Source organism: Heliconius melpomene, chromosome 14 (genome assembly GCF_056956725.1).
Source record: "Heliconius melpomene rosina isolate 202511_hmr_F chromosome 14, ASM5695672v1, whole genome shotgun sequence".
In the NCBI taxonomy this organism is placed as follows: Eukaryota; Metazoa; Arthropoda; class Insecta; order Lepidoptera; family Nymphalidae; genus Heliconius; species Heliconius melpomene.
Genome location: NC_140402.1, coordinates 9,224,428 through 9,246,604, shown reverse-complemented (window position 1 = coordinate 9,246,604; position 22,177 = coordinate 9,224,428). Strand labels below are relative to the sequence as shown.

The following is a 22,177-nucleotide window of genomic DNA, read 5'->3' as shown; positions in this document are numbered from 1 at the left end:
TATCAGAGCGGGAAAAGTGTTATGCATTTTTATTCCCGTCAGTGCAAATCGAATCTACAACCGTAGTGTTTACAGTCACAATGGTCCACTATGGCCTCGAATCATTGTATACTTTTATATAATTTTCTCTAGTAACAAAATTATGTATAATTTATAAAAACTGTTATTAAAGAAATGAAACAATAAAGTAATATGTACAATTTTTTATTTTAAAGAAATAAACGATTTCATAATTTTTTGACATGTTTTTTTGTAACCAATTATGTATTAAGCATTTCTATATTGATTAAATTTATTGTTCCTTTTTTTAAATGAAAATATAATGTTAGTAAATTGAAAAAAATGACATAACATGTATTTTAAATTAATAAATTTTAAATGAATCTAAATTTCAGTCATAAATTCTTATATTATTTTTTTAAAAAAATGTAGAAAAAATGTTTTAATATTTTTTTTATATAAGAACTTTGAATTAATGAATTTATGAAATGTACAATTGTATGAAATTAAATTATATTTTTTACATTAGACGAATACCTCTATAAAGGTTGTAAAAAATATATTTCAAAAGCCAGCAACATTTTATTTCATTGAGGTTAATAAATCCAAAAATCAGGTTTACAAAAATGAATTTAATAAAATGTTAATATTGCTTCACCTCTGTTCGTGACCTTAAAATTGGTATTTTTGTTTTTTACAAATCCATTGAACTTATCTATATAAGTAGTAGTGTATCCATAGCCGCTGGTAGCACATTGAGAGTAGCTGCGCCTACTCTGTGGGCGGGTGCGGCGCGCGCGCGGGCGCCAGCGCGGCGTGTAGCTGCGACAGCGCCGCCTGCGCCGTGCGCTCAAGGCGCGCGTCCGCGGGGCACGATGCCTCCTGACATGGTAAACAACTCTTTATTCGTATGCCAATCAAAAATTACATTACATTGACTATGACTATGATTATTATAGAAAAAATACAAAACTATTTTTATTTTCAACTTTTTCTCAATTTTGATTATAATGTTATTACCATATATGTATTCAATTAACATAGCAGCAATACTAACAATAGTATAAAAAAAAATCTATTTACCATAGAATTAAGATCGATATGTGCCCTCTTCCCCGCCACGTCCACATACAACTTGTCGCCTTTGAACATCTTGGGTACGGCATCCTCGCCGAACATCTCTTGGAACATCTCGATCACACACTCCTGGAATATATATATCTGTTTAAGAATATGTATATAATAAAAAAAATATTTTAAAAAATCAGCGTTTAGTTACGCTACCCAACACCCACTATATGAAATAGTGTCTTAACACTCCGCTCTCATTGCTCCGCTTGCCTAACATACCATACAAATAAAAAAACAAAAATTAGCTTCACGCTATATCTCGCACACAGCAAGGTAGGCAGAGGAAACCCAGTTTTAAACCAATAATCGCCGCCAATAAGCCTCTTCCGTTCCGCACTTTTTAACGAATTTGAAAGCAATATGTGTTTCGTAACAAAACTCGACGCCGAATAAAAATATTAAATATTTCATTTCCTCAAGTTGGAATCAAACTCACAACCTGTCATATAAATAAAGAAAGACAATATTATATATAACAATATATATTACGCCCATTCTTTTCAACTTACAAACACAAATAAAAACAAAATCGAACCTGAAAATGAATCATATTAATTTTAAAAATCCTTATCACGTTTTAAAGTTTTTAAATTTAACAGACCTTAAAATGCATCCTATCCAATTTGGGTGCAACAGGCACGAGACCACCACTAGCACTACCACCACTCCCTGACGCGGCGATCAACGCCGCCAACACCGCGTCCGCATACATGTCCGCCACAGGTTGGGCCCTCCACTCCAGGGTCAGGGTCGGCAGTTCTACGACCAGGTCGAGGCAGTTGTAGAGCCTCCACCTGGTATCCGAAGGTGAGGGTATTGAGGTGCCGCATATCCGAAGTATGGCGTGCCGGAGTGTGGCTATAGTTCCCGAGAAATGGAGGGAAACCCTCTGACGGACCGACGATTGGGATAGTTCTGTGTATTCTGTTGGATAGATATTATGATTTTTTTATAGCTTCCAAACAAAGCATATTGTGGGGAAGAAGCGTACGACTGTAAACGCGACTGGTTGTGGGTTTGACTCCCACTCGAGAAAACGAAATATTTAATATTTTCATTGTTAGGCCGTCGTGGCGCAGGGGCACAATTATTAGGGGTTCGATCCCCACTCGAGGGAATTAAATATTATTTATTAATATTTTCACTTCTTCGCTCTGGCAACATGGCAAAAGCCCGGCGACTTTCGTCACTCTATTGAGTATTCCGCCGAATTTTTCGATGCATTGCTATTCACAATAGCTATTCGAAATAGCAATGCCTCGAAAAATTCAAAAAGTGGGGAACAGAGTGTCTTAACACTAGGTTCTCTTTGCCTACCCTGCTGCATATGGGATACAGCGTGACGCTGATTCTTTTAATTTTCCTCGCTCTAGTAACGAAACAAAGCGCGATATTGGGTTCCGCTTCTCAACACGCAATATATTCAGAATTCGACGCAAAGTGGGGAGCGAAAGTGGTTTAATAAGATCGGAGTGTCCCAACACTAGACCTGAGAGCCTAGTGTTGGGACACTCCGATCGTAGTACTTTCCTCTGCCTACCCTGCTATGTGCGGGATATAGCGTGACGCAAAAAATGGCATATTTTCTCCAAATATCCAAAACCTAGTTAATCTAAACAATACCTACTGTTAAGGTCCTCCGGCGCCAATATGTGATAATTAAAGTTCCTCTTGACAAGAATACCCTGCAGCTGTGTTCCCGGCACTGGCGCCTCCATTGCTAATGAGCCCATTACCTGTTCACAAACGGGAACAATTATTGTGAAAAATATCAATATTTTTAGGGTTCCGCAGTCAAATGGCAAAAAACGAAACCCTTATAATTTCGTTGGTACCTTGGCGGTCTTGTCGCCACGGAAGGAGAGAGCGAGCTGCTGCGTGTTGCGCGGCGTGTGTATGGCGAGGCGGCCGCGGTGCTCGCGCTGCAGCGCCGCCTTCAACCGCGACATCTCGTTCTGCTCGCCGTGCACCAGCACCTGCACTCATTGGGAGAATTTATTACAGTTTCACTTTGTATCCCGCACATAGCAATGTAGGAGAGGAAACCTGGGAACCAAGTATTACGGACACTCCATTCTCATCAAGACTTTCGCCTCTCTGAAAAAAATTTAAACCTACACCCTTTCACTTTTAGAGTCAGATGATGTCCCACATGATTTTATAATTTTTTTAGCTTCTATTTTCAGCACTTTTGTATCCCACACATAGTATGCATCCCGGGTATGCAGAGGGAATCTAGTGATACGATACTCTGTTCCTAGTACACTGATAAATTTTTCGAGATATTCCATTTTAAATAAAGAAACTCAACACCATACTTAATCTTGTTATCAGAGCGATCATGTAAACATTATCATTTCCCCAAGTGAGAATCGAACCCACAAGCATCGCGTTCACAATCAGATGCTGTGCCATTGCATCACGACAGCCTCAGTTTAATAATTAATAATAAGATATACACAAAATTCTCACCACATGAGGAGGTTTCAATATATTAATAAATTCTGATGTCTGTTGATAATCGGTGTGAGCACTAAACGATATATAATCGACCGACATCTTGAGTGGCAGCTTCTGTCCCGACATAGAGGTTATTTCTTCGGGCTCAGATAGAATCGTCTTGGCTAAGGTGCCTTCTACGCAATAACCTGTAATTATTATTTAGACATTACTAGGGGAGCGGTCCGGGACTGATTACAATAATTAACTCGGCCATGTCTGCATACCTCAACCTATTGGGCCATCTAAGTAACCGCGACCACTCTGTCAAGAATGCACTACTAACTTTGTTATATATTTATTTATTCAATCATAAAAAAATGTCTTTAATTTTGTTTTATTTTCTAAAATATTATCCACCCATTCACTCAGTCATTAATTTGTTCTAAAATATAAATTGATACTATATTGTTAATACTACCTCTATATTTGGAAAATAACAATCTATTATTAATCTTACCAGCTATAATAACTCCATTCTTAGGATCCGTGCACCATGACTCGAAGAGCTCCCTGGATAGACCCGACTGCATCATTCCCGGGGACGCCATTATCACACACGGACCTATGTCTTCGAAGTGATCTATTCCCTGGAATTAGTAATTTAAATTTCGTCAATTATTTTTTTAATTGATTCTTTTAACACCAAAGGAACATTGCCAGCCTTAAAGGTAAAAATAGACCACTTTTTGAAGGTACCCAAATAGTATCGTCTTCCACTTCGATTGCTTGTTGCTTGAGTCGATCTCTGTTTCTGCGTTACGACTATAGCATCTGTACAAGCAAACGTAGAAGCGGACACGATCGTACGAATCAACATGGAGAAAGATAGTTGACCTTCAAAAGGCAAGACGAGGGAAACTCAAGTCCTCCCTTATAAACACAGCGACCCCGGCATAAAACATAATATTAAGCTCTATTTTGTACCCAGGGTGTTGAAAGTAGCCTCTGTCGCTCGGTCGGGCAATCTCAGTCAGGAATTACAACGCCGGCTGTGCAGTCTCAAAATGGTGGTGGACGGCATTCAGGTAGGTGAAATTGATGATGTTACAAGTCTACGTTAAGCGTGGCAAGAGCTGCCGTGTAGAGTACACCTTATTTGTGTTGTCTAAACCGCGTTACTTTGCCGGGTGCCCTCCTCAGAATTCGATGGGCGGACTGAGTCCGTAGAGGCACCGAAGGTGCTGTTAGGTTCCTGGGGTAAAAATGTCTCTAAGAGCCGCTATCATATTCCAGGAAGGAGTTAGGGATCGGCGTCATGGCCCTGCATTATTTAATGCGAAACGCAGTTTCAAAAGCCACTACTTAACGACACCAGACCGAAGAAATGGAAATATAAATATAAATAAATATTTAATTTCCTCGAGTGGGGTCGCACTCACAACCAGTCGCATTTACACACACACACACATACACACACACTTTGAGCCCCTGCGCCACGACTGGCCTCTGTAGAAAATAATAAAATGAAAATTATAATATAAAATAATGTTAAATTATAAAGCTCATTATTTTTTATTTTCTTAGGAACAATATTAGAAATGACGTTTATCCGTTGCCAACACTTAGTATAGTTTTAATCCCCTGCCAGAACCCTAAATTAACTTAAAAGCGATCATAGAAACATAAGCGAAGGGGAATAACCTCGTAATTACTACTACAAATACAAGGTCAAGGACAGTATCATATTTTGGGCATTACAATTTACAACGTTCCGCCTTATGTAAAAGTCATTACACATCTTAAAAAAAAACTATGAAAATGGGCATAAAATAAAAAAAAAATATGGCGTAAATTTATTTTATTAATAAAATTTATATAAATATATACCCACACACTTTTTAAAAGTCATATACCTATTGCACGATAAAAAAAAAGATACATTATCTGTGTAGGTAACAGTGATTGCGGACAGAGCACAGCTGCCAGATACGGTATCTTTACGTTCGTTTATGATTATTCTTTTCTCATTAATTGATTAAATTTAGTTTAGTTTCAATGGCAAGGGCAAAGTGTATAGATTAAAGTAAAAATGTTTGAGGTTAGTATTACAATGATATTTAGTTATTCATAGTATTTTTTTCGTTAGTGTGTTATTTTTTTTATAACAAATAGAAAGAAAAAACATTTTGATAAGTTTCAATTTCATACAATATACATTACTTAATTGAATACATCATATCGAATTTTCTAAGCAAATAGAGTAAGTTTATGAACTTAATTAATATAAAGTTTATGTAATAGCCATGTAATGAATTTGTCGCGAATACTTTTTGAAATTCCAATTATTAACAATATTTTTTAATTTATTTGAAATTCTCAATAAACTTCCTTAATTAAAATTCATAAGCGAGCTTTAAAAACGTGCTTATATTTTTTTTTCTACAAATATAATTTAATTTTCAGTCACTAAAAATATATATATTTTTTTTTTAGCTTCTAATAGCAATGATACCAACATCAATAAAAAATAAAATAATACAATGGCTGGAAGACCACAGGGAGTTTGTCGTGTGCGCCTTTTGTTTGCCGGCGAGCTTTATATTCACTTTGATGTTACGTTTACGAGCTTTCATAAGGAAGCGTAATAGTGATCCTCACAGGCATGCTTCTGCCGTTAGGCAAATACAGAATAAGGTAAGTTAGTTATGATTGTTTTAGCTTCACGCTGTATCCCGCACTTGCACTCCGTTCCCATTAGGATACTTCCGTTTCCCACCATCACCCATTATAGACACACGCTTGTGCCCCTGCTCGACGCCTCGCCTCAATGAATGAATAAAATATATTTCTGATTGTTTTTAAACTAAAAAAAAGTATTAAACTTGTTAACTTGTAGTGTCTACTACACAACGACACTCCCTTCTTCACTTTCCGCACGAATTTTATACATTGCCTTTTGAGTGGCGTGGATCTTGCTAGAAAAGGCGAAATGAAAATATAATTCATTATCCTAGTGACGGCGCAACAGCCTCAATAATTGTATAAATTATAAAAAAGATTTTAAAAAGTTACTTTATTAACAATTTTAGGTACAAGAATGGAACAAGCAACCGGCAAACAAACGAAAACTCCTTTGCACATCAAGGCCTAATTGGCTGTCACTTTCTACCACTTTCTTCCAAAAGCACCTACACCATAAGGTCGAGATTCCTTTATACGATATTTTAGAATTGGATGAAAAAGCTATGGCAGTGAGGGTGGAACCCATGGCTACCATCGGTGATATAACAGAGTATTTGATACCTAAAGGGTACTCTTTGGCTGTCACTATAGAACTCGTGGATGCCACTTTGGGAGGTTTGTGGAAGATCTTTTACTTTAATTCTAATAGACTGAAGGAGAAAGATATGATCGATTTACTAAATAAACTACATGGGTCACCGTGTTATTTTCGAAAAATGTATAACTTTTTGTTAAAGCAGGAATACAGCCTTTTATATCTTTTGTTTTTGGATATACAAATATGCTATTCGTATAATAATTCTAAAACATGTTTTACTAAATTGATATTAAGCTTATTAAAATATTAAAATCTAATTTCAGGACTAGCTCTAGGTACTGGAATGTCAACACATTCTCACAAAGCCGGCCTCTATCACGAGACGATCACCAGCTACGAAGTGGTCCTAGGAGACGGGTCTCTTGTCACGGCTACTGCAGACAACCAATACGCTGACCTCTACCAAGCTTTGCCCTGGTCTCACGGCAGCCTTGGTTTCTTAGTCGCCATGACGTTAAAAATCGTCAAAATTAAGCCATATATCAAAATTAAATACATTCCTGTTGATGGACAAAAAAACTATTGTGATATGATTCGAGAACTTTCTGGAGCTAACGAAGCCAGTCCTAAAGAGCATCCTGATTATATCGAAGGCACTATATTTAGTAAAGATAAGGCTGTAGTCATGACAGGGGAATACTCAGATTATGACAGAAAAATAACTGTTAATCACTGTTCAAGATGGTACAAGCCCTGGTTTTATAAACATGTAGAATCATTCTTAGAAAAAGGAGATAGTATTGAACTGATACCGCTCAGGGACTACTTGTTACGTCACAACAGACCTATATTCTGGGTAGTAGAGGACATGATATCATTTGGGAACGATCCCTTATTTAGATTCTTTTTTGGCTGGCTGCTGCCCCCAAAACCTGCCTTCCTCAAATTTACTACGACCCCTGGAGTACGAGCTTACACTTTCACAAAACAAGTATTCCAAGACATTGTTCTTCCTATCCAAGAATTGGAACAACAGATTGAAGTAGCTAGCGAACTGTTCGAGAAGTTTCCACTCCTAGTATATCCATGCAAGATTATAGACCACGGCCCATTATCTGGTCAATTGAGACGCCCAAAGGGAAAATATTTAATACCAAGAACTAATTATGCGATGTACAACGATTTAGGAGTCTACGGAGTCCCAGGAAAAGTCAAAGAGAAGAAACCTTATAACCCAGTGAATGCGATGAGAAAAATGGAAAAATTCACTCGCGACGTCGGTGGATACTCATTTTTATACGCGGATATATTCATGAATAGAGAAGAATTTGAGGAAATGTTTGATTTGGCGTTGTACGAGGTGGTGAGAAAGAAGTATAAGGCTGAAGGCGCTTTCCCGCATCTTTATGAAAAGGTAAAACCAGAAATAGATGTGTTCGCGATTGGCGAAGAGAATGCAATACGTAGTTAGTATTTTATGATTAAAAAGTATTTTATTTTTTATTATTAATTGTTTCTTTTGTCTAATTAATGATAAATCTAATATAAAAACTAGCAATCTAACCTGCAAAATTTCTTGTTTTATTATAACTAAATTATATTTTTTTTACTTAATTAAATTGCTCATATGTTATTCTAATGTTTAAGCTACATTTCTGTGAAATTTTTGCATTAAAGTGGATCAAACATCCATCCATATAAAAATTCACATTTATAATATTAGTTAAATATTACTTATGAAATTTAAAACACACAATATTTTTGTCTAGTTCTGATGTATTCAACTCAAACTGTATTATTTGAAATAACTTACAACTATACTCTTAAATAAATTTAAAATAAATTTGCACTAATGCAAAATAACAATACAATAATAATAATAATTTAACTAAAATATGGCGTATATGTACTTCGCTATACACTTGTACTAACATATTTTATTAAAGAATCCGATACTATCTAATATTTTTTCTATAGGAGAGGTCCAGGGAACCCAATAAATAAATTACTCCGCTATATTACCACAACCTTTCACTCCTCGTCCTGCAAAAACACACACACAAAAAAATTAAGAAAAACCACAAAAATAATAAAGTAAAAAGTGACATACCTTCAAATTAGATATATGCCGGAACACAAAAGGATTGTTAACAGCAATCTGTCTACGAATGCGATCGTTCATCGCATTCACATAGGTCTGGTAGACCGCCATGCATTTCTTGGCGAGAGAAGACGCGTAGTATATGGGTATGTCTTGTAGCTCCGGGTGTAGAGACCAGTATTCGTCTGTAAAAATCATAATATCAAATGACCTGTTAGTTGTTCATGATAGTTTAATCTATGATTTCCGCGAATTTTATACATTTTAAAAGAATACATACACAACTTTAAGCTTTAAACACAGATAAATCTATTTACTATTTAAAAATCGTTATTGCATATAAGACAAAGAGAAAGGAATGCAAGATCAGTGCAAATGGAAAGATATTAGAACAAGTGAATGAAGTGATTTATCTGGCAAGTATATTTACTAAACACGGAAAATACAAGGTGTATGTGAAAAGTGCACAACACTCACCCAGTATAAGCAACAGCTCCTGCGCCCTGCCCAGCGCGAACACCGGTATGAGGCAGCGTCCGCCACGCAGCACTATGTCGCTCACGAGCCCCGTGAAGCGCGACTCGCGCTCCTCCCTCTTTTCATGGATGTGTGTTCCGTATGTGGATTCCTGTTTAGGTATAGATTATTGTTAATAAAAAATAATTAGCTGTATACCACACCTAGTGGGAACCTAGTGTTAAAACAACAGTTCCGCGGTTTAAACCAAATTTTTCGAAGCATTGTCGTTGTTGAGTAGCCAAACTCAACGCCGGGCTTGTGCCTTGATGCCCGAGCAAAGGAATTAAAATATTTATAAATAATAATTAAATAATATTTCAGTAAATCATCTTGTGTTTATTTTGTTATGTTTTGAAACAGTTTTGACCTGCGCATCCCGTAACCACCGGCGCTGGACCAATTATCACGGAAATCCGTAAAGGAGACCTTACTCCTGGAATGGGCTTTGTTTCGGGTTATTTGAGCAAAAAGTAAATTGGCTACTAACAGTGAAGGAGTCCCACAGGGGTCTACTGGGGGGCCTAGGGGGCCCTTTATTCATTTTGATCTATATCAATTGTGAATTGCATTGATCAATTTCAAGTCAAAACCGAAAACATATAGGCCAAAATAATATAATTTTCGTAGAATATTTGGCAATAATATTGACTCAAAATTACAATGACCTTCATATTAATGAATTGGCGAATTTTCGAGATTTAGATTTCCGCATTCATCATAGTATACATAAAGTAACGATTTACAGCCACAGCGTTTATACCGGCAGAACTACAAAATTACCGTCTATATTTGCTATGTTTAAAGGTGAATTTCAAATTACTTACAGTTATAAGTACGTCAGGGTGAACTGTAGGTATCTCGGCCGCCATCAAATGTCTGTCTTCTTGTCGAGAGAAATCACCAGTGTATAATACCTTTAACAAAAATAAGGTAAATTATTATATATACTTATTATCATTATTAAATTTTATGTTTATATTTTAAAAATATATTAAACTAGCGGCCCGCTCGCGGTTTCACCCGCGTGAACTATGTAATTATTAATTTCTGTCTCCATGACTACGTCAGTGACGTCTATGCAAAATTTGAGACTCCCAGCATTTGTAGTAACGAAGTTTCATACAAACTTTCGACCCCAAAAACAACCCCTTAGAAGCCGAATATTGCAAATTCCCGTCTCAGCGAGCACCTACGTCCTATAAGTAACTCCTATGCGAAATTTGAGATTCCTAGCTCTTGTAGTTTCTGAGATTTCGTGATGAGTGAGTGACCTATCGATTTTATATATATAGATTGTAAAAGAGGTATAAAAACAACACCAAATTACCTTAACCCCAGCAATTTCAATCATAAACATGGCTGCCCCGAGCACGTGTCCAGCGTTGTACGCCCAAAATCTAACACCCCTCACATCCTTCTCTTCATGAAAATTAATAGTTTCTATACGATCCATGGAACCTTCCAGGTCTGATTCAGTGTATAGCATTTGCTCTGTTGATATGTTGCTGTAATAAATATACAAATAAAAAAATAAAAGAGTTAAATAATATATTGTACTAGCTTTTACATTACTTCCAGTGTCTTTTTGTTGCACGCTGCACGCTTGTGCATCTGCGTCACGACTGCCCTCATCCAACATAAATTAATTTTTCAAATCAAACCAGTAGTTCCCGAGATTAGCCCAACAAAACAAACCGACTGGGGTGAAACTGTTCTATATAAGATATAAAATATTACTAATATTTTATATTAAGTTTTGAGATAATGGGTAATAAATATTTTTTATTTATACATTGATTTACTTTATTACATTTAATATAAATAAATAACTAAAAAATAACATGCATAGTACCATAGATGCATAAATATAAAAAAACTTTAATTTATAGTTTCATAAAAAATCACAAATTTTGTTCATTTATATACAAAGAATCTTTAAGAGGCTAGTCGTGGTGCTGGGTCATAAGCGTGTGACTCTAATTGCGATAGGTAGTGAATTCACTAGTTAACATAGTGTTAACTAGGTTCCCAGGTTCCCTCAGTCTATTCTGCTATGTGCAAGATAGAGAGTAAAGCTAAAAAGAAATACTTTTAAAACATACACAAACTCACCTAACTTTAATATAATCAGATACAAGCCACCTATAGATAGCTTTAGTAGCATGTGTCATAAACACCCTGCCCTTGAAGGATGTCTTTGTAAGAAACCAAGGAAGTGCTCCACTGTGATCCAAATGGAAGCTGAAAAAAATTCTTGATCAAAACTGGAATTTGAGGCAGTTACACATTGTGGGTTCAATTCCCAGTTACAAATTATTATATTTTAATTATTTTCATTCTCTATATGCATAGACCCTTTTTATTCATTATACCATTCCCTGTATCCCTGTAGGCATAGACAAAGCAAACATTACTTCAATAGTATTAATAATGGCAATGATATTAAAAATTTAATGAAAAAGGATTTGAACCAGTATATTACTAAGCTATTTCCCCTTACTGAGGCATATCTAATTTATTATAACTTATGTAGAATTATATATACTAATACTATAAATCTAGTAGAGCAAAGAAATGGAAATCTAAATTTAGATAAATATTTAATTTCATCGAGTGGGGATCAAACCCACAACTGCCGCATTACAGTCACTTGTGCCCCTGGACCACAACGGCCTCACACTATTCATGGATCTCTTAGTATTTTTTATTATTACTAAGGTAATACTTACTGTGAGATCAATAATAAATCTACTTCATCTGCTTCTATCAAATCAACAAATGGTAAGGCATCCATTCCAGATAGTCCAGGGTGGATACCACAATCCAACTACAAGCAAGTAGCAGTTATTAGTTACAGTAGTAGTTATTACGACAGTAGTTATTTATGTTCAGAAACATAAAAAATAGCAGGAAATGTGTGTGAATATGCAAAGTGCAAGTTTCGAGTCATGCTACATTCTCATATATTTCTAAATATTTGTCTTGCTTTAGAGTGAGAATAACACAAGAAACTGGTTAAGTATTTAACCAGGCCAATGTTAATATTAAATTAATTATTACATAATATACAAATAAACGGTAAAGATCCTTTGGCTTCTTGAAATTTAGTCTTTATATTCATAAAATAATCTAACGAAATATATAATTTTATTAAAAACATACCATTATTTTCTTTCCTTTGAATTCTAACATGATGCATGATCTTCCTACTTCTTGCCCAGCTCCTCTGAAATTTTTAATTCATTATTCAATACAATATGAATACTCAAAATTTACTATTGCTGTCTTATAATAGGCATTTAATAACATTGCTAAGTTGCAGTACTGCCTGTCGCTTATAAACAATAAATTATAAGTAATTATTTAAAGTTAATCATAAAGTTAATTCTTAAAAACTATTAAATGTACCCGAAACTTGACTAAATATTATTAATAATCAAACAAATAAATACACAAATTTGTTGATATTTACAATGGACGAATAGTAAGTTGATCACTTTCCTCCAAAGGCACCGGATCGGTGCCTTTACGCGGGTTTGTCGTCATTTATATTTTTTGTCTATAAACAATTAACTTATAATTACAAACACTGTTCTAAGATTCAAATATATCTAATTTCTAATAATAAGCAATTATCAATATAGCCGGTTGCAACTTAGGTTAGTTAGTTTTGACAACTAACTAGTTTACTTATCTTTTGCTTATCTTACTATAAAAAAAAAACTATAACTATAGATAAACTATAACTAAGATAAAAAAATGCCACTGATAAATATATAGTATTTCCTTATATTATACTGTACGGTAGGTACGGTATAATAATTGTAATGAAATACCTAAATTAAAAAGACATTTTTCTTATTTAAATGTTAATTAATAATTAAAATAATTTTAGTAATGAAATAAAACTAAATTTAATAAAATATCATATCTATTACTAAAATTAAAATTCATCTCAAATTTTTTCGTTTTTGAAATTGAATACGACACCGTATTGTACATTAAATTAAATAATTTAATCAAATTACGATTCGTAATAATTATTTCAGTTTAATTTCTTAGACAATGACAGATCAACAGATGTCAATTGACATTTATTTTATTATGGATGGCCATGCTTGCAGCTGTATTTACATTTTTGGTTATAAATAATACGTGTCTAATTAAATTAAATGTGGCTTATAAATAACTAAAATGACTAAACCAACATTGTTTGATGAAGATTCGGAGGATGAAGTGGCTCTTAGAACAGAAAATGAATATGCTAAAAAATATGATGCTTGGCGTGAAAAAGAAGAATTACATAAATGTGAGAACATAATAATATTAACATTCTAAGGACTTTAGAATATCATTTATACAATATACCAGATATACTAAAAATACTTTACCTTTAATGTATAAAATTTACACATTAACTTATTTTTTACAGTGGAACAAAAATATGGCCCAAAAGCTCTAAACTCAGATGCCTCTGTATCATCTGATAGTGAAGATGAGAGTGATGAGTCTCCTGAAGAATCAGAAGAAGTTGAAAAACAATTCCTTAAAACTTTAGCACTTTTAAAAACTAAAGATCCTAAAATTTATGATCCTAATTACAAATTTTTTGATGAAAAAGTTGAAAAAGAAAAAGGTAAAAAATATATGTTATAATAACACCTTAATTATGTTCATTTGTTTAATTATTCCATTATTTCAATGCACTTAAACCAATAATTTTAGAAAAGGAGCCTGAAATAAAAAAAGTGACTTTTGGCGACAGCAGTGATGATGATGATGACGGCAATCCCAATATCTTTAGTATAGAGAAGAAAGCTGAAATCGATGAATCTGATGATGAAAACGAAAAAGTAAAATCATCAAAGGTAAAACAATAAATTTAAGAAATACTTTAAAAATATATGAGAGAATGTAAAAATGATAGTAGTGGATTCAGTTTCCGTTCAGAGAATTGATCATTGTCGTTTTTTTGCTCTGGCAAGACAAAATTTGGCAATGAGTTCAGCCAGTCCATATGAATTATTCAAATTGGGCAGGAAGAGAAGAATGGAGTGTCTTAACACAAGGTGCTGTTTGTCTATCCTACCATACAAAACTCACATACTTTAACAAAAAAATCTAGTTGCATAAAAATGGCTTTTGACAACAATATAATATTTATTTCTTCCCTTAAATATATTTAAAACTATAATTTTATACCAATAAGCATAAAAGCTTTTTATAGTTTATCAAATAAAAGTCATATTGATATAATTGCTACTTCTACAGAATGAAAGAATCAAAGACTTTCTTATTGGTAAAGTGGAGCATGTAGACAATGAAGTGGAAAAGGAACTGGCACCACTGAGAGCACTGTGGTCAGATCCATCGCTGAATGAGGGGGAGGCATTTCTAAGAGATTATATTTTGAATAAAAGGTAAATATGCATAAAATAAGTCATCTTCACACTGTACATAATCAACACATACACACAGTGGCGTAGGCAGAAGCATGAGCGTAGTACATTTTATAAAATAAATAGTAGTATAGGTTAGTAAATATAATCTTTTTTTTACTTTTGTTACATATTAAAGATAGAAAAATATCAGAAAACATTTTTTTTATATTATTAAATGTAGCAAGACCTTTTGCAGGTTCGCGGTTGGGTTGAAGATTTTCAACCTTTTATATTGAGCCAAATAACAGTAAATTCGCACATAATGTCACATGATTGAAGCCGGTGTGGGCAAGGGCAGGGGCTATGAGCGCGACGGTTGTGGGTTCCATTATTACTTAGAGCAATGAAATATATGCGTATATATGCATTTGAATATAAATGTGACGGTTGTGAGTTTGATTATCAATTAGAGAAAAAAATATTTTCATGTCATCATTCTAGCGCGAAAACAAAGCGCTGCGTTAAGTCCCGCCATTTATGAAAATGTGTGGAGATCAAGGACAACACTACTATTAAAAAAATCCAGCATTGTCGTTGCAATATCTTGCAGCCATCAAAATTAATATTTTTTATTATTTGAAGTTTAATGTAATTCGGCGGAAAGTGGGTAATGGAGTGTCTTAACACTAGGCTTCCTCTCCCTACCCCACTACATGCAGGATACAGCGTGAAGCTGATTTATTAATGTACCTTTATTTTATAAAAATCTTAAAAAATTTTCTTATTATTGTGAGGCCGTCGTAGCCCACGCGCACAAGCGTACGACTCTTAGCACGACTACGAAGCCGACGGCGGGTTTGATTGATACTTGAATTGTTTTTTTTTATTTCCTCGCTCTGCAACTCTATACGCAATGCTTTAAGAATTCGGCGAAAACTGTGAAACGGAGAGTGTTAACACTAGGCTGTCAAGTTTCTGCGGGATACAACGTGAATCTTAAATAGAAAAAAAACGACAATTATTTCTATTATGTATATGAACCATAAAAATAATATTTTGATCTATCAGATATCTTGAAGAAGGCGACGCGGGGGAGGCTCTAGACAAAATATGTGATGACGATGATTTAGAAGAGGATGAGAAAACTGTGGAGGAACAGGGCAAGTTTGAAAGAGCTTACAACTTCCGTTTTGAAGAACCTGATGAGGAATATGTGGGTATTACAATTTTACATTATTTTAACAGTGTCAAATCGTACATACATGGGTTGTGGATCTCCTTTTGGTTAAATAATAACAATGACATTATTTTCATTTCTCTGATCTGGATAAGCAAAGAATCCCGAGAAATGTTTCCAACTTATAAGAAAAGTTAAATATGAGGTGTTTTGAGACTAGTGGCACTTATCCATACCTCTTTTGTTTTGAAACCAATGCTAAGCTTGTAGAGTTAAGTAACGAAAAGAAAGAAAAGAAATGTATTAGCGCGTGGCTGTGAACGCGACGGTTGGGGCTTCGTTTCGGTGGTTAATAATGTTTTCATTTCTTCACTCTGGTATCACGGCAAAATATGACGTCAAAAATTCGGCGGCAAGTGGGAAACAAAATATCTTAATAGTAGGTTTCCATTGCCTACTCTGCTATATACATGGTACAGCGTGAAGAAGCTGAAAAAGAAAATATTTCTGCTTCTTTCTTTCTAACGAATCTTAAGGAATCCTAGTGTTGAGATACAATGCAACTACTTGCTTGTTATTCGTATCTATCATGACTGATGATCGTGGTTGGAGGTCTTCACACGAGCACGAGTGCATACCTGCAATTTTTTGCGATCCATTGCGCACTTCACCTCATGGAATTTGTGAGAGAGATTTCCACTCTATAGTTGGTAGGTACATCGCGCTGGGGATTGGCCACGTGATCTCTTGCTTTCTGTATTCCCAACTACGACTAACCGTTCCAAAATTTCTTCACCTTTTATCATTATATGGCCAAAATAGCAAATAAACTGCTGCTCAATTATTAAAGAGGCACGCGTCTTTATTTTGAGCTCAAAAAGTATAGACTCATTTGAACGTTTCGCAGTTCAAGGTATTCGTAACCGTTCGTGCGCCTCCAATGCAATGCTTACTTTTTACTTTTGATGGTCCAAGTTTCAGCTCCATAACTAAATATAGGGAACACAAGGGCTCGCATAAGTGGAAATTCCATGATTTTGCCGTGTCATAGCCATCCTTGGCCATACTTATGCGTCTCTTAATTTCCGGAACACAGCTGCCATCGTCAGTGGCGTAGCTGGGGGAGTGCGAGCGGTGCGTTCGCACCGTATATTAAGTTTTCGACGAAATTTGTGCCCTAAATTGTATGTGTCTCAGACAGAAGGCCGGCGCGATCTACTTTCATTAGCTTGGTCTTGCTTCGGTTGATCGTAAGATCAAGTTTTTCGATCTCTTTTAATAGTCTTTGCCTTTGCAAGTTCTTGCATGTCAGATATTGATGATGTCAATAGTATTGTCCAATGCAACTACATACATCACCAAATTGGAAATAACTGTTGAGATAGTGGAACTTAACACCGCACCCGCATGCCAAGATTTATAGTTTGAAAACAAGAATAGTTTTTTAAAATGTTTACTCTTCCTAATGGGAATTGGACTACAATCACTGTCTATCAGATGGGAGTAACCATTGCTTCGTAACAAAATTTTATTTTTATAATTTATTATTGCTAGAAATAGGAATAAAACAACTATTTTTAGTAAATAATTTGTTTACTTTGTATTGTTTCCAGTTAAAAAGATTCCCGCGTACAATGAACTATATACGTCCTAAAGATGACCGACGTTCCCGCAAACGAGCAGAGATACGAGAAAGGAAGGAAGATGAGAAAAAGAAGAAAATGGAAGAAATAGCGAGAATGAAGGCGCTGAAATTGAAAGAGATACAAGAAAAGATTGCCAAGATTAAGGAAGTTACGGGGAATGAAGATTTGGCTTTTAAGGTAATGTGTATAAATTTATTAATATAAATAAAAGAGGAGTATAAAGTTTAATATAAAAAAATATTATAAATATATTTATACTGTTAATATATACTATTTAGTTAGTAATGGGTTGGGATGTACATATCTTTAATACTTAAGTTTTCCAGCTTGCAAGACAATAACACGTATGATCATTATATCTTTTTCTCTTATAGTACTTCAGTACTATAAAGAGAAAGAAGAGAGAGAAAGTGGCCAGTCGTGCGCAAAGGCACGTAATTGTTAATGTGACATGTTGTGGGTTCCATTCGCACTCTGGTAACGAGGCAAAGCGCAGCGGTGAGTTCTGACACTGAAAACGCATTGCGTACAGACTCTGTCGGTAAGTGTCCTAATGGGAACAGAGTGTCTTTAACACCAGATACCCGGGTTCCCTCTGCCTGCCCTGCTATGCAGGATACAACGTTAAGCTAAAAAAAAAAATTACTTGTGAAATAAACTGGTGAATTAATATACCCTCACTTCTACCTTTATTGAATAGGATGAAGACATAGAAGGTGACTTTGATCCAGAAGAACACGACAGGCGGATGAAAGCTCTATTCGATGAACAGTACTACGGAGAGGCCGATGATGAGAAACCTGTATTCCCTGATCTGGATGAGGAATTGGAAATAGGTAGTTTAAATATATTTTTTCAGCTTCACGCTCGCATCTCTCATGTAGCAGGGTAGGCAGAGCCACCATTGGCGGAACTCAACGTTGGGTTCCGTCTCGACACCAGAGCGTATAAATTAAAATATTAAATATCTCATCTCCTCAAGTAGTAATAGAATCCACAACTTGTCGCGTTACAGTCCCACCTTGTGCCCCTTGCGCTACTGGCGTCAAGTTGAAATCTATACTTATAATAAAATCGTAAGAGGGTCGGTGTCTGTACTTGGAAGGTATTTAAAAAAATGTTGTTGGGAACCTTTATTAACGTAATAGAACCAAAAAGAATGATTTTTTAAATTATGTCTGTTTGTCTGTGCGTTTGTAATCGCTAATCTCGGAATCGGCTTAACCTATTTAGATGTAGTTTTTACTATTGGGTTCTGGCAAGCTTCCGAAAACATATAGGTTTTATTTTATTACAATCGGTTCGTAAATATAAAAGTTGTGTCAATTTAAAGTACTCAGTTCGACAAATTTGCTAATTGCCGTAAGAGTTATTTTATACAACTGTTTTACTGAGTTGACTGAATCTTTAGTTTTCAATTTCTTTATTTATATTTCTATTCCAAGCGGGCGTAGCCCCGCACGGGCGCACTAGTAATTAATAATACTTTAAATATCTAAATTGTAATTTTTATATTGAAACAAGCAGCCGTTTAGTTTGCTGCAATCTCTTTCGCTAGATCTGATACCTACACAAAACGAAATATTTAATATTTCCATATTCGTCCCTCTAGTGTAGAAGCAAAACGTGGCGATGAGTTTCACTACTCAACACGCAATGTCTCCAGAGTTCAGTGGAAAATGGGGAACAGGGTGTCCTAAAACTAGGTACCCTCTGCCTACTCTGTTTTGTGAGACTGGCAGCGTGACGCTAAAAAAATTAAAGGGATTTATTTGTGAAACACAAAGCACCATGAAAAATATCCATAAATGTTGTTTTTAAAAAGATTCTTTTCATTAATATTTTATTTCTATTGATATAATAACTTTCCGAAATATATATTTTAAAATAATCAATGAAATGTGTTTTTCTATAACAGAAAATTGGGAAAAGTTTGATGAAGATGACAAATATGATGGACATGATGATGGCAACGCACCACACTGTGAAGATGATAATTTTAATGTATGTATACAACAATAATAAATGTTTTTTTGCTAAACTTCCTGCAGTTTCAGAAGGTCTGCTACATCTAAGTTCTTATATATACCTAAATATATTTTTAAAAGGTCGCCTTGGTTATTGTCTTACACATTATAAATCTAATACAATTAATTTTCTAAACACTATTAAAGATGGACGCCGACTACGATCCAAAGAAAGCGAAAGAGAATCTTCTAGAAGAACTGAAAAGGAACATGGGAAAGAAACGCAGAAACAGAAAGAAAAAATCTAAATTAGCCGAATTATTATCAAATGAAAAGCCTAAATTTGTGCCAGACATTGAAAAAACTTATGCGGACTTTATGGAAGAGTACTATAAAATGGACTGTGAGGATGTCATTGGTGGTGATCTACCGACCAGGTTTAAGTATAGGCAGGTTGTGCCTAACGATTACGGCTTGACTGTTGAAGAGGTAATATTATTTGTAATTTTAGTTAACAAACTAATTAACCATTAATTAGTTAGTAAAAAAAATCTCTTGTCTTCTCTCTTCTTTGGTAAATTCAGATTAAGAGTGTCTACTCTTAATCTAGTCTATACATGTGTAAATATATTTTGACATTATTGGGATAACAATAATACACAAGTTTTACTATCTGCACATAGTTATCTAAAATCACAAATAGGTAACTTTGAGTGTATGTTTCAATAAAAAAAACCTAATATTAGTTATTGAAATAAAAAAATATGCTTTTAATATAAAAATTACTATGGCATAATGCGTAGGTATATTACGCATGTATGTACCTTGTGTAATATTTGTAATGTGTTTAGTAATATTTATACAAGAATTTAACTCACGCCTTTTTAAAAATCAAGAAATAAAATTTCCACACCTTCATATTACTAAAAATACAAATTTTATTAAATTACTCAATATATTCTAGATTCTTCTAGCAGACGACAAAGAATTAACGCAATGGGTGCCATTAAAGAAGATAGTCAAATACAGGCCGGAGAACGTAGAAAAGGGTGAAGTCAAAGTGTATTCACAGAAAGCAGCTGATGTTCGACTGAAGAAGAAAATGTTGCCAAGTTTATTTAAGGAGTTACCGGAGTAATTTTTTTATTTATATGAAATTATGTTTTTGTATTGAATTTGCAGCTAGCATGCATTAACATTAGGTTCCCTCTGCCTTTTCTGATATATGCGAGATATAACGTGAATCTGATAAAAAAATCTTACGAAAATTTTACTTGTATTACAGAGATCCAGAAATAGTGGTGCCACCACAAGAAATAAACAAAAAGAAAAAAAAGAAGAAGAAAAATAAAACTGATACTGAAGAAAACAATGACCATGTAAATATTTTAGAAAATAATGATATTGATGCACCAGTAGCTTCAGAAGAAACGCCTAAAAAGAAGAAAAAACGAAAAAACAAAGTAAATGGCAACATTGTAAATGTTGCTGAACCAGGAAGTAATAGAAATGCAGATGCTACAGAAAGTAAAGAACCTATCAATCAAAATGATGATGAAAATAATGAACATAATGAAGAAAGAAGTGTTAATGATTTAAATACACAAAAAACAAAAAAGAAAAATAAAAATGTTACAAATTCATTCACTATTGATAATATTGAAAATGAAGGTCCTAGTAAAACTGATAGTGGATTAAATAATATTCTTGAAAGTAAGAAAAAATCTAAAAAGTGTAAGAAACAGAAAAAACTTGCAGATGATTCAGAAAATACTGAAAAAAACGAAATTAATCAATCTAATAATTATGATTCCATTAAAGCAAAAGGTAGTCTTAAACGGAAAATAGATTCTGAATCGGATTCAGTGCCAAAGAAGAAAAAAAAGAAAAATAAAAAGAAAGGTACAGATAATAAACCTCTCGCAAATAATACAAAAGATAATAAAAAGAACTTTAAACATAAGAATAAGAATCAACAAAGTGATAAATCAAATGATCCATTAAATAAATTGTCTGATGAAAGACTCAAAGCCTATGGATTAAATCCGAAGAAATATAGAGGTTTCTTAAAATATAAGAAATTTTAATTTATGTCAAGTCTTTTAAGTATATTAAATAAATATTATGTATAAAAAATATCTATTAATTTTTTTTTTATACTATTTTATTTTAATCAAAATAAATAAAACCAAAGTTAGTAGGTAAAAAAGCAGCTTCATGTTTTTTCCTTCCTAGTAGGGTAGGGTAGAGTGGAGACCGCGCTTAGGCAAGCGTAGTGTAGAACGCCATGCAGCACGATGGATGGACGATTTAAAGAAGGTGGCTGGCACCGGATGGATGCGAGAAGCCCAAGACCGGGATGGTTGGCACTTGATGAGGGAGGCGTACTACGTTCAGCAGTGGACGGCGACAGGCTGATGAAAAAAAAAAAGGGCAGGGTAATCAGAGAGAAAATATTAATAAGACACGCTATTCCCTATGTGCCTCTCAATTTTTGAGAAAGCGTATTGAGTGACACAACTTAATGCCTTGA

The 22,177-nt window shown here is 34.5% G+C and overlaps 3 protein-coding genes across 4 annotated transcripts; 2 read left to right on the top strand and 1 right to left on the bottom strand.

Annotated features, from left to right (window-relative positions):
• Positions 1-576: 576 nt before the first annotated feature.
• On the bottom strand, positions 577-13,196 carry Cpsf73 (cleavage and polyadenylation specificity factor 73). Its single transcript, XM_085197267.1, has 15 exons — positions 12,946-13,196; positions 12,636-12,699; positions 12,203-12,300; positions 11,586-11,714; positions 10,801-10,978; positions 10,298-10,387; positions 9,432-9,582; positions 8,964-9,139; positions 4,091-4,220; positions 3,604-3,779; positions 2,967-3,107; positions 2,759-2,867; positions 1,733-2,055; positions 1,084-1,206; positions 577-882 (listed from the first exon to the last, which is right to left on the bottom strand). The coding sequence occupies exons 1-15, from the start codon at positions 13,017-13,019 to the stop codon at positions 772-774; spliced, it is 2,073 nt and encodes a 690-aa protein (XP_085053393.1). The 5' UTR covers positions 13,020-13,196; the 3' UTR covers positions 577-771.
• On the top strand, positions 5,522-8,472 carry LOC146532334 (delta(24)-sterol reductase-like). 2 transcript variants are annotated; one of them, XM_085197268.1, is made up of 4 exons: positions 5,522-5,671; positions 6,067-6,267; positions 6,663-6,930; positions 7,177-8,472. In XM_085197268.1, the coding sequence occupies exons 1-4, from the start codon at positions 5,663-5,665 to the stop codon at positions 8,322-8,324; spliced, it is 1,626 nt and encodes a 541-aa protein (XP_085053394.1). In that variant the 5' UTR covers positions 5,522-5,662; the 3' UTR covers positions 8,325-8,472. The 2 variants fall into 2 exon arrangements, with proteins under 2 accessions (XP_085053394.1, XP_085053395.1); XM_085197269.1 differs by lacking the exon at positions 5,522-5,671 and adding an exon at positions 5,810-5,833.
• Positions 13,197-13,553: 357 nt separating the features above from the next.
• Positions 13,554-21,780, top strand: LOC146532332 (protein KRI1 homolog). The gene is made up of 11 exons (XM_085197266.1): positions 13,554-13,782; positions 13,906-14,109; positions 14,199-14,341; positions 14,745-14,893; positions 15,923-16,067; positions 17,645-17,854; positions 18,378-18,513; positions 19,596-19,681; positions 19,852-20,133; positions 20,609-20,778; positions 20,930-21,780. Exons 1-11 carry the CDS (start codon positions 13,668-13,670, stop codon positions 21,729-21,731), a joined length of 2,442 nt encoding a protein of 813 aa, XP_085053392.1. The 5' UTR covers positions 13,554-13,667; the 3' UTR covers positions 21,732-21,780.
• Positions 21,781-22,177: the final 397 nt, after the last annotated feature.

What these genes read in the sequence shown, in the direction of transcription:
- LOC146532334 (XM_085197268.1), top strand. An exon ending in TTAGGCAAATACAGAATAAG is followed by an intron (nt 6,268 to 6,662) that starts GTAAGTTAGTTA and finishes TAACAATTTTAG; the next exon opens with GTACAAGAATGGAACAAGCA. An exon ending in CGTGGATGCCACTTTGGGAG is followed by an intron (nt 6,931 to 7,176) that starts GTTTGTGGAAGA and finishes ATCTAATTTCAG; the next exon opens with GACTAGCTCTAGGTACTGGA.
- LOC146532332 (XM_085197266.1), top strand. Translation starts at nt 13,668, where the DNA reads ATGACTAAACCAACATTGTTTGATGAAGATTCGGAGGATGAAGTGGCT. An exon ending in AAAAAGTAAAATCATCAAAG is followed by an intron (nt 14,342 to 14,744) that starts GTAAAACAATAA and finishes CTACTTCTACAG; the next exon opens with AATGAAAGAATCAAAGACTT. An exon ending in AAGAACCTGATGAGGAATAT is followed by an intron (nt 16,068 to 17,644) that starts GTGGGTATTACA and finishes TATTGTTTCCAG; the next exon opens with TTAAAAAGATTCCCGCGTAC.
- Cpsf73 (XM_085197267.1), bottom strand. Translation starts at nt 13,019, where the DNA reads ATGACGACAAACCCGCGTAAAGGCACCGATCCGGTGCCTTTGGAGGAA. An exon ending in TCAAAGGAAAGAAAATAATG is followed by an intron (nt 12,301 to 12,635) that starts GTATGTTTTTAA and finishes ACTTGCTTGTAG; the next exon opens with TTGGATTGTGGTATCCACCC. An exon ending in GAATGGAGTTATTATAGCTG is followed by an intron (nt 3,780 to 4,090) that starts GTAAGATTAATA and finishes TAATAATTACAG; the next exon opens with GTTATTGCGTAGAAGGCACC.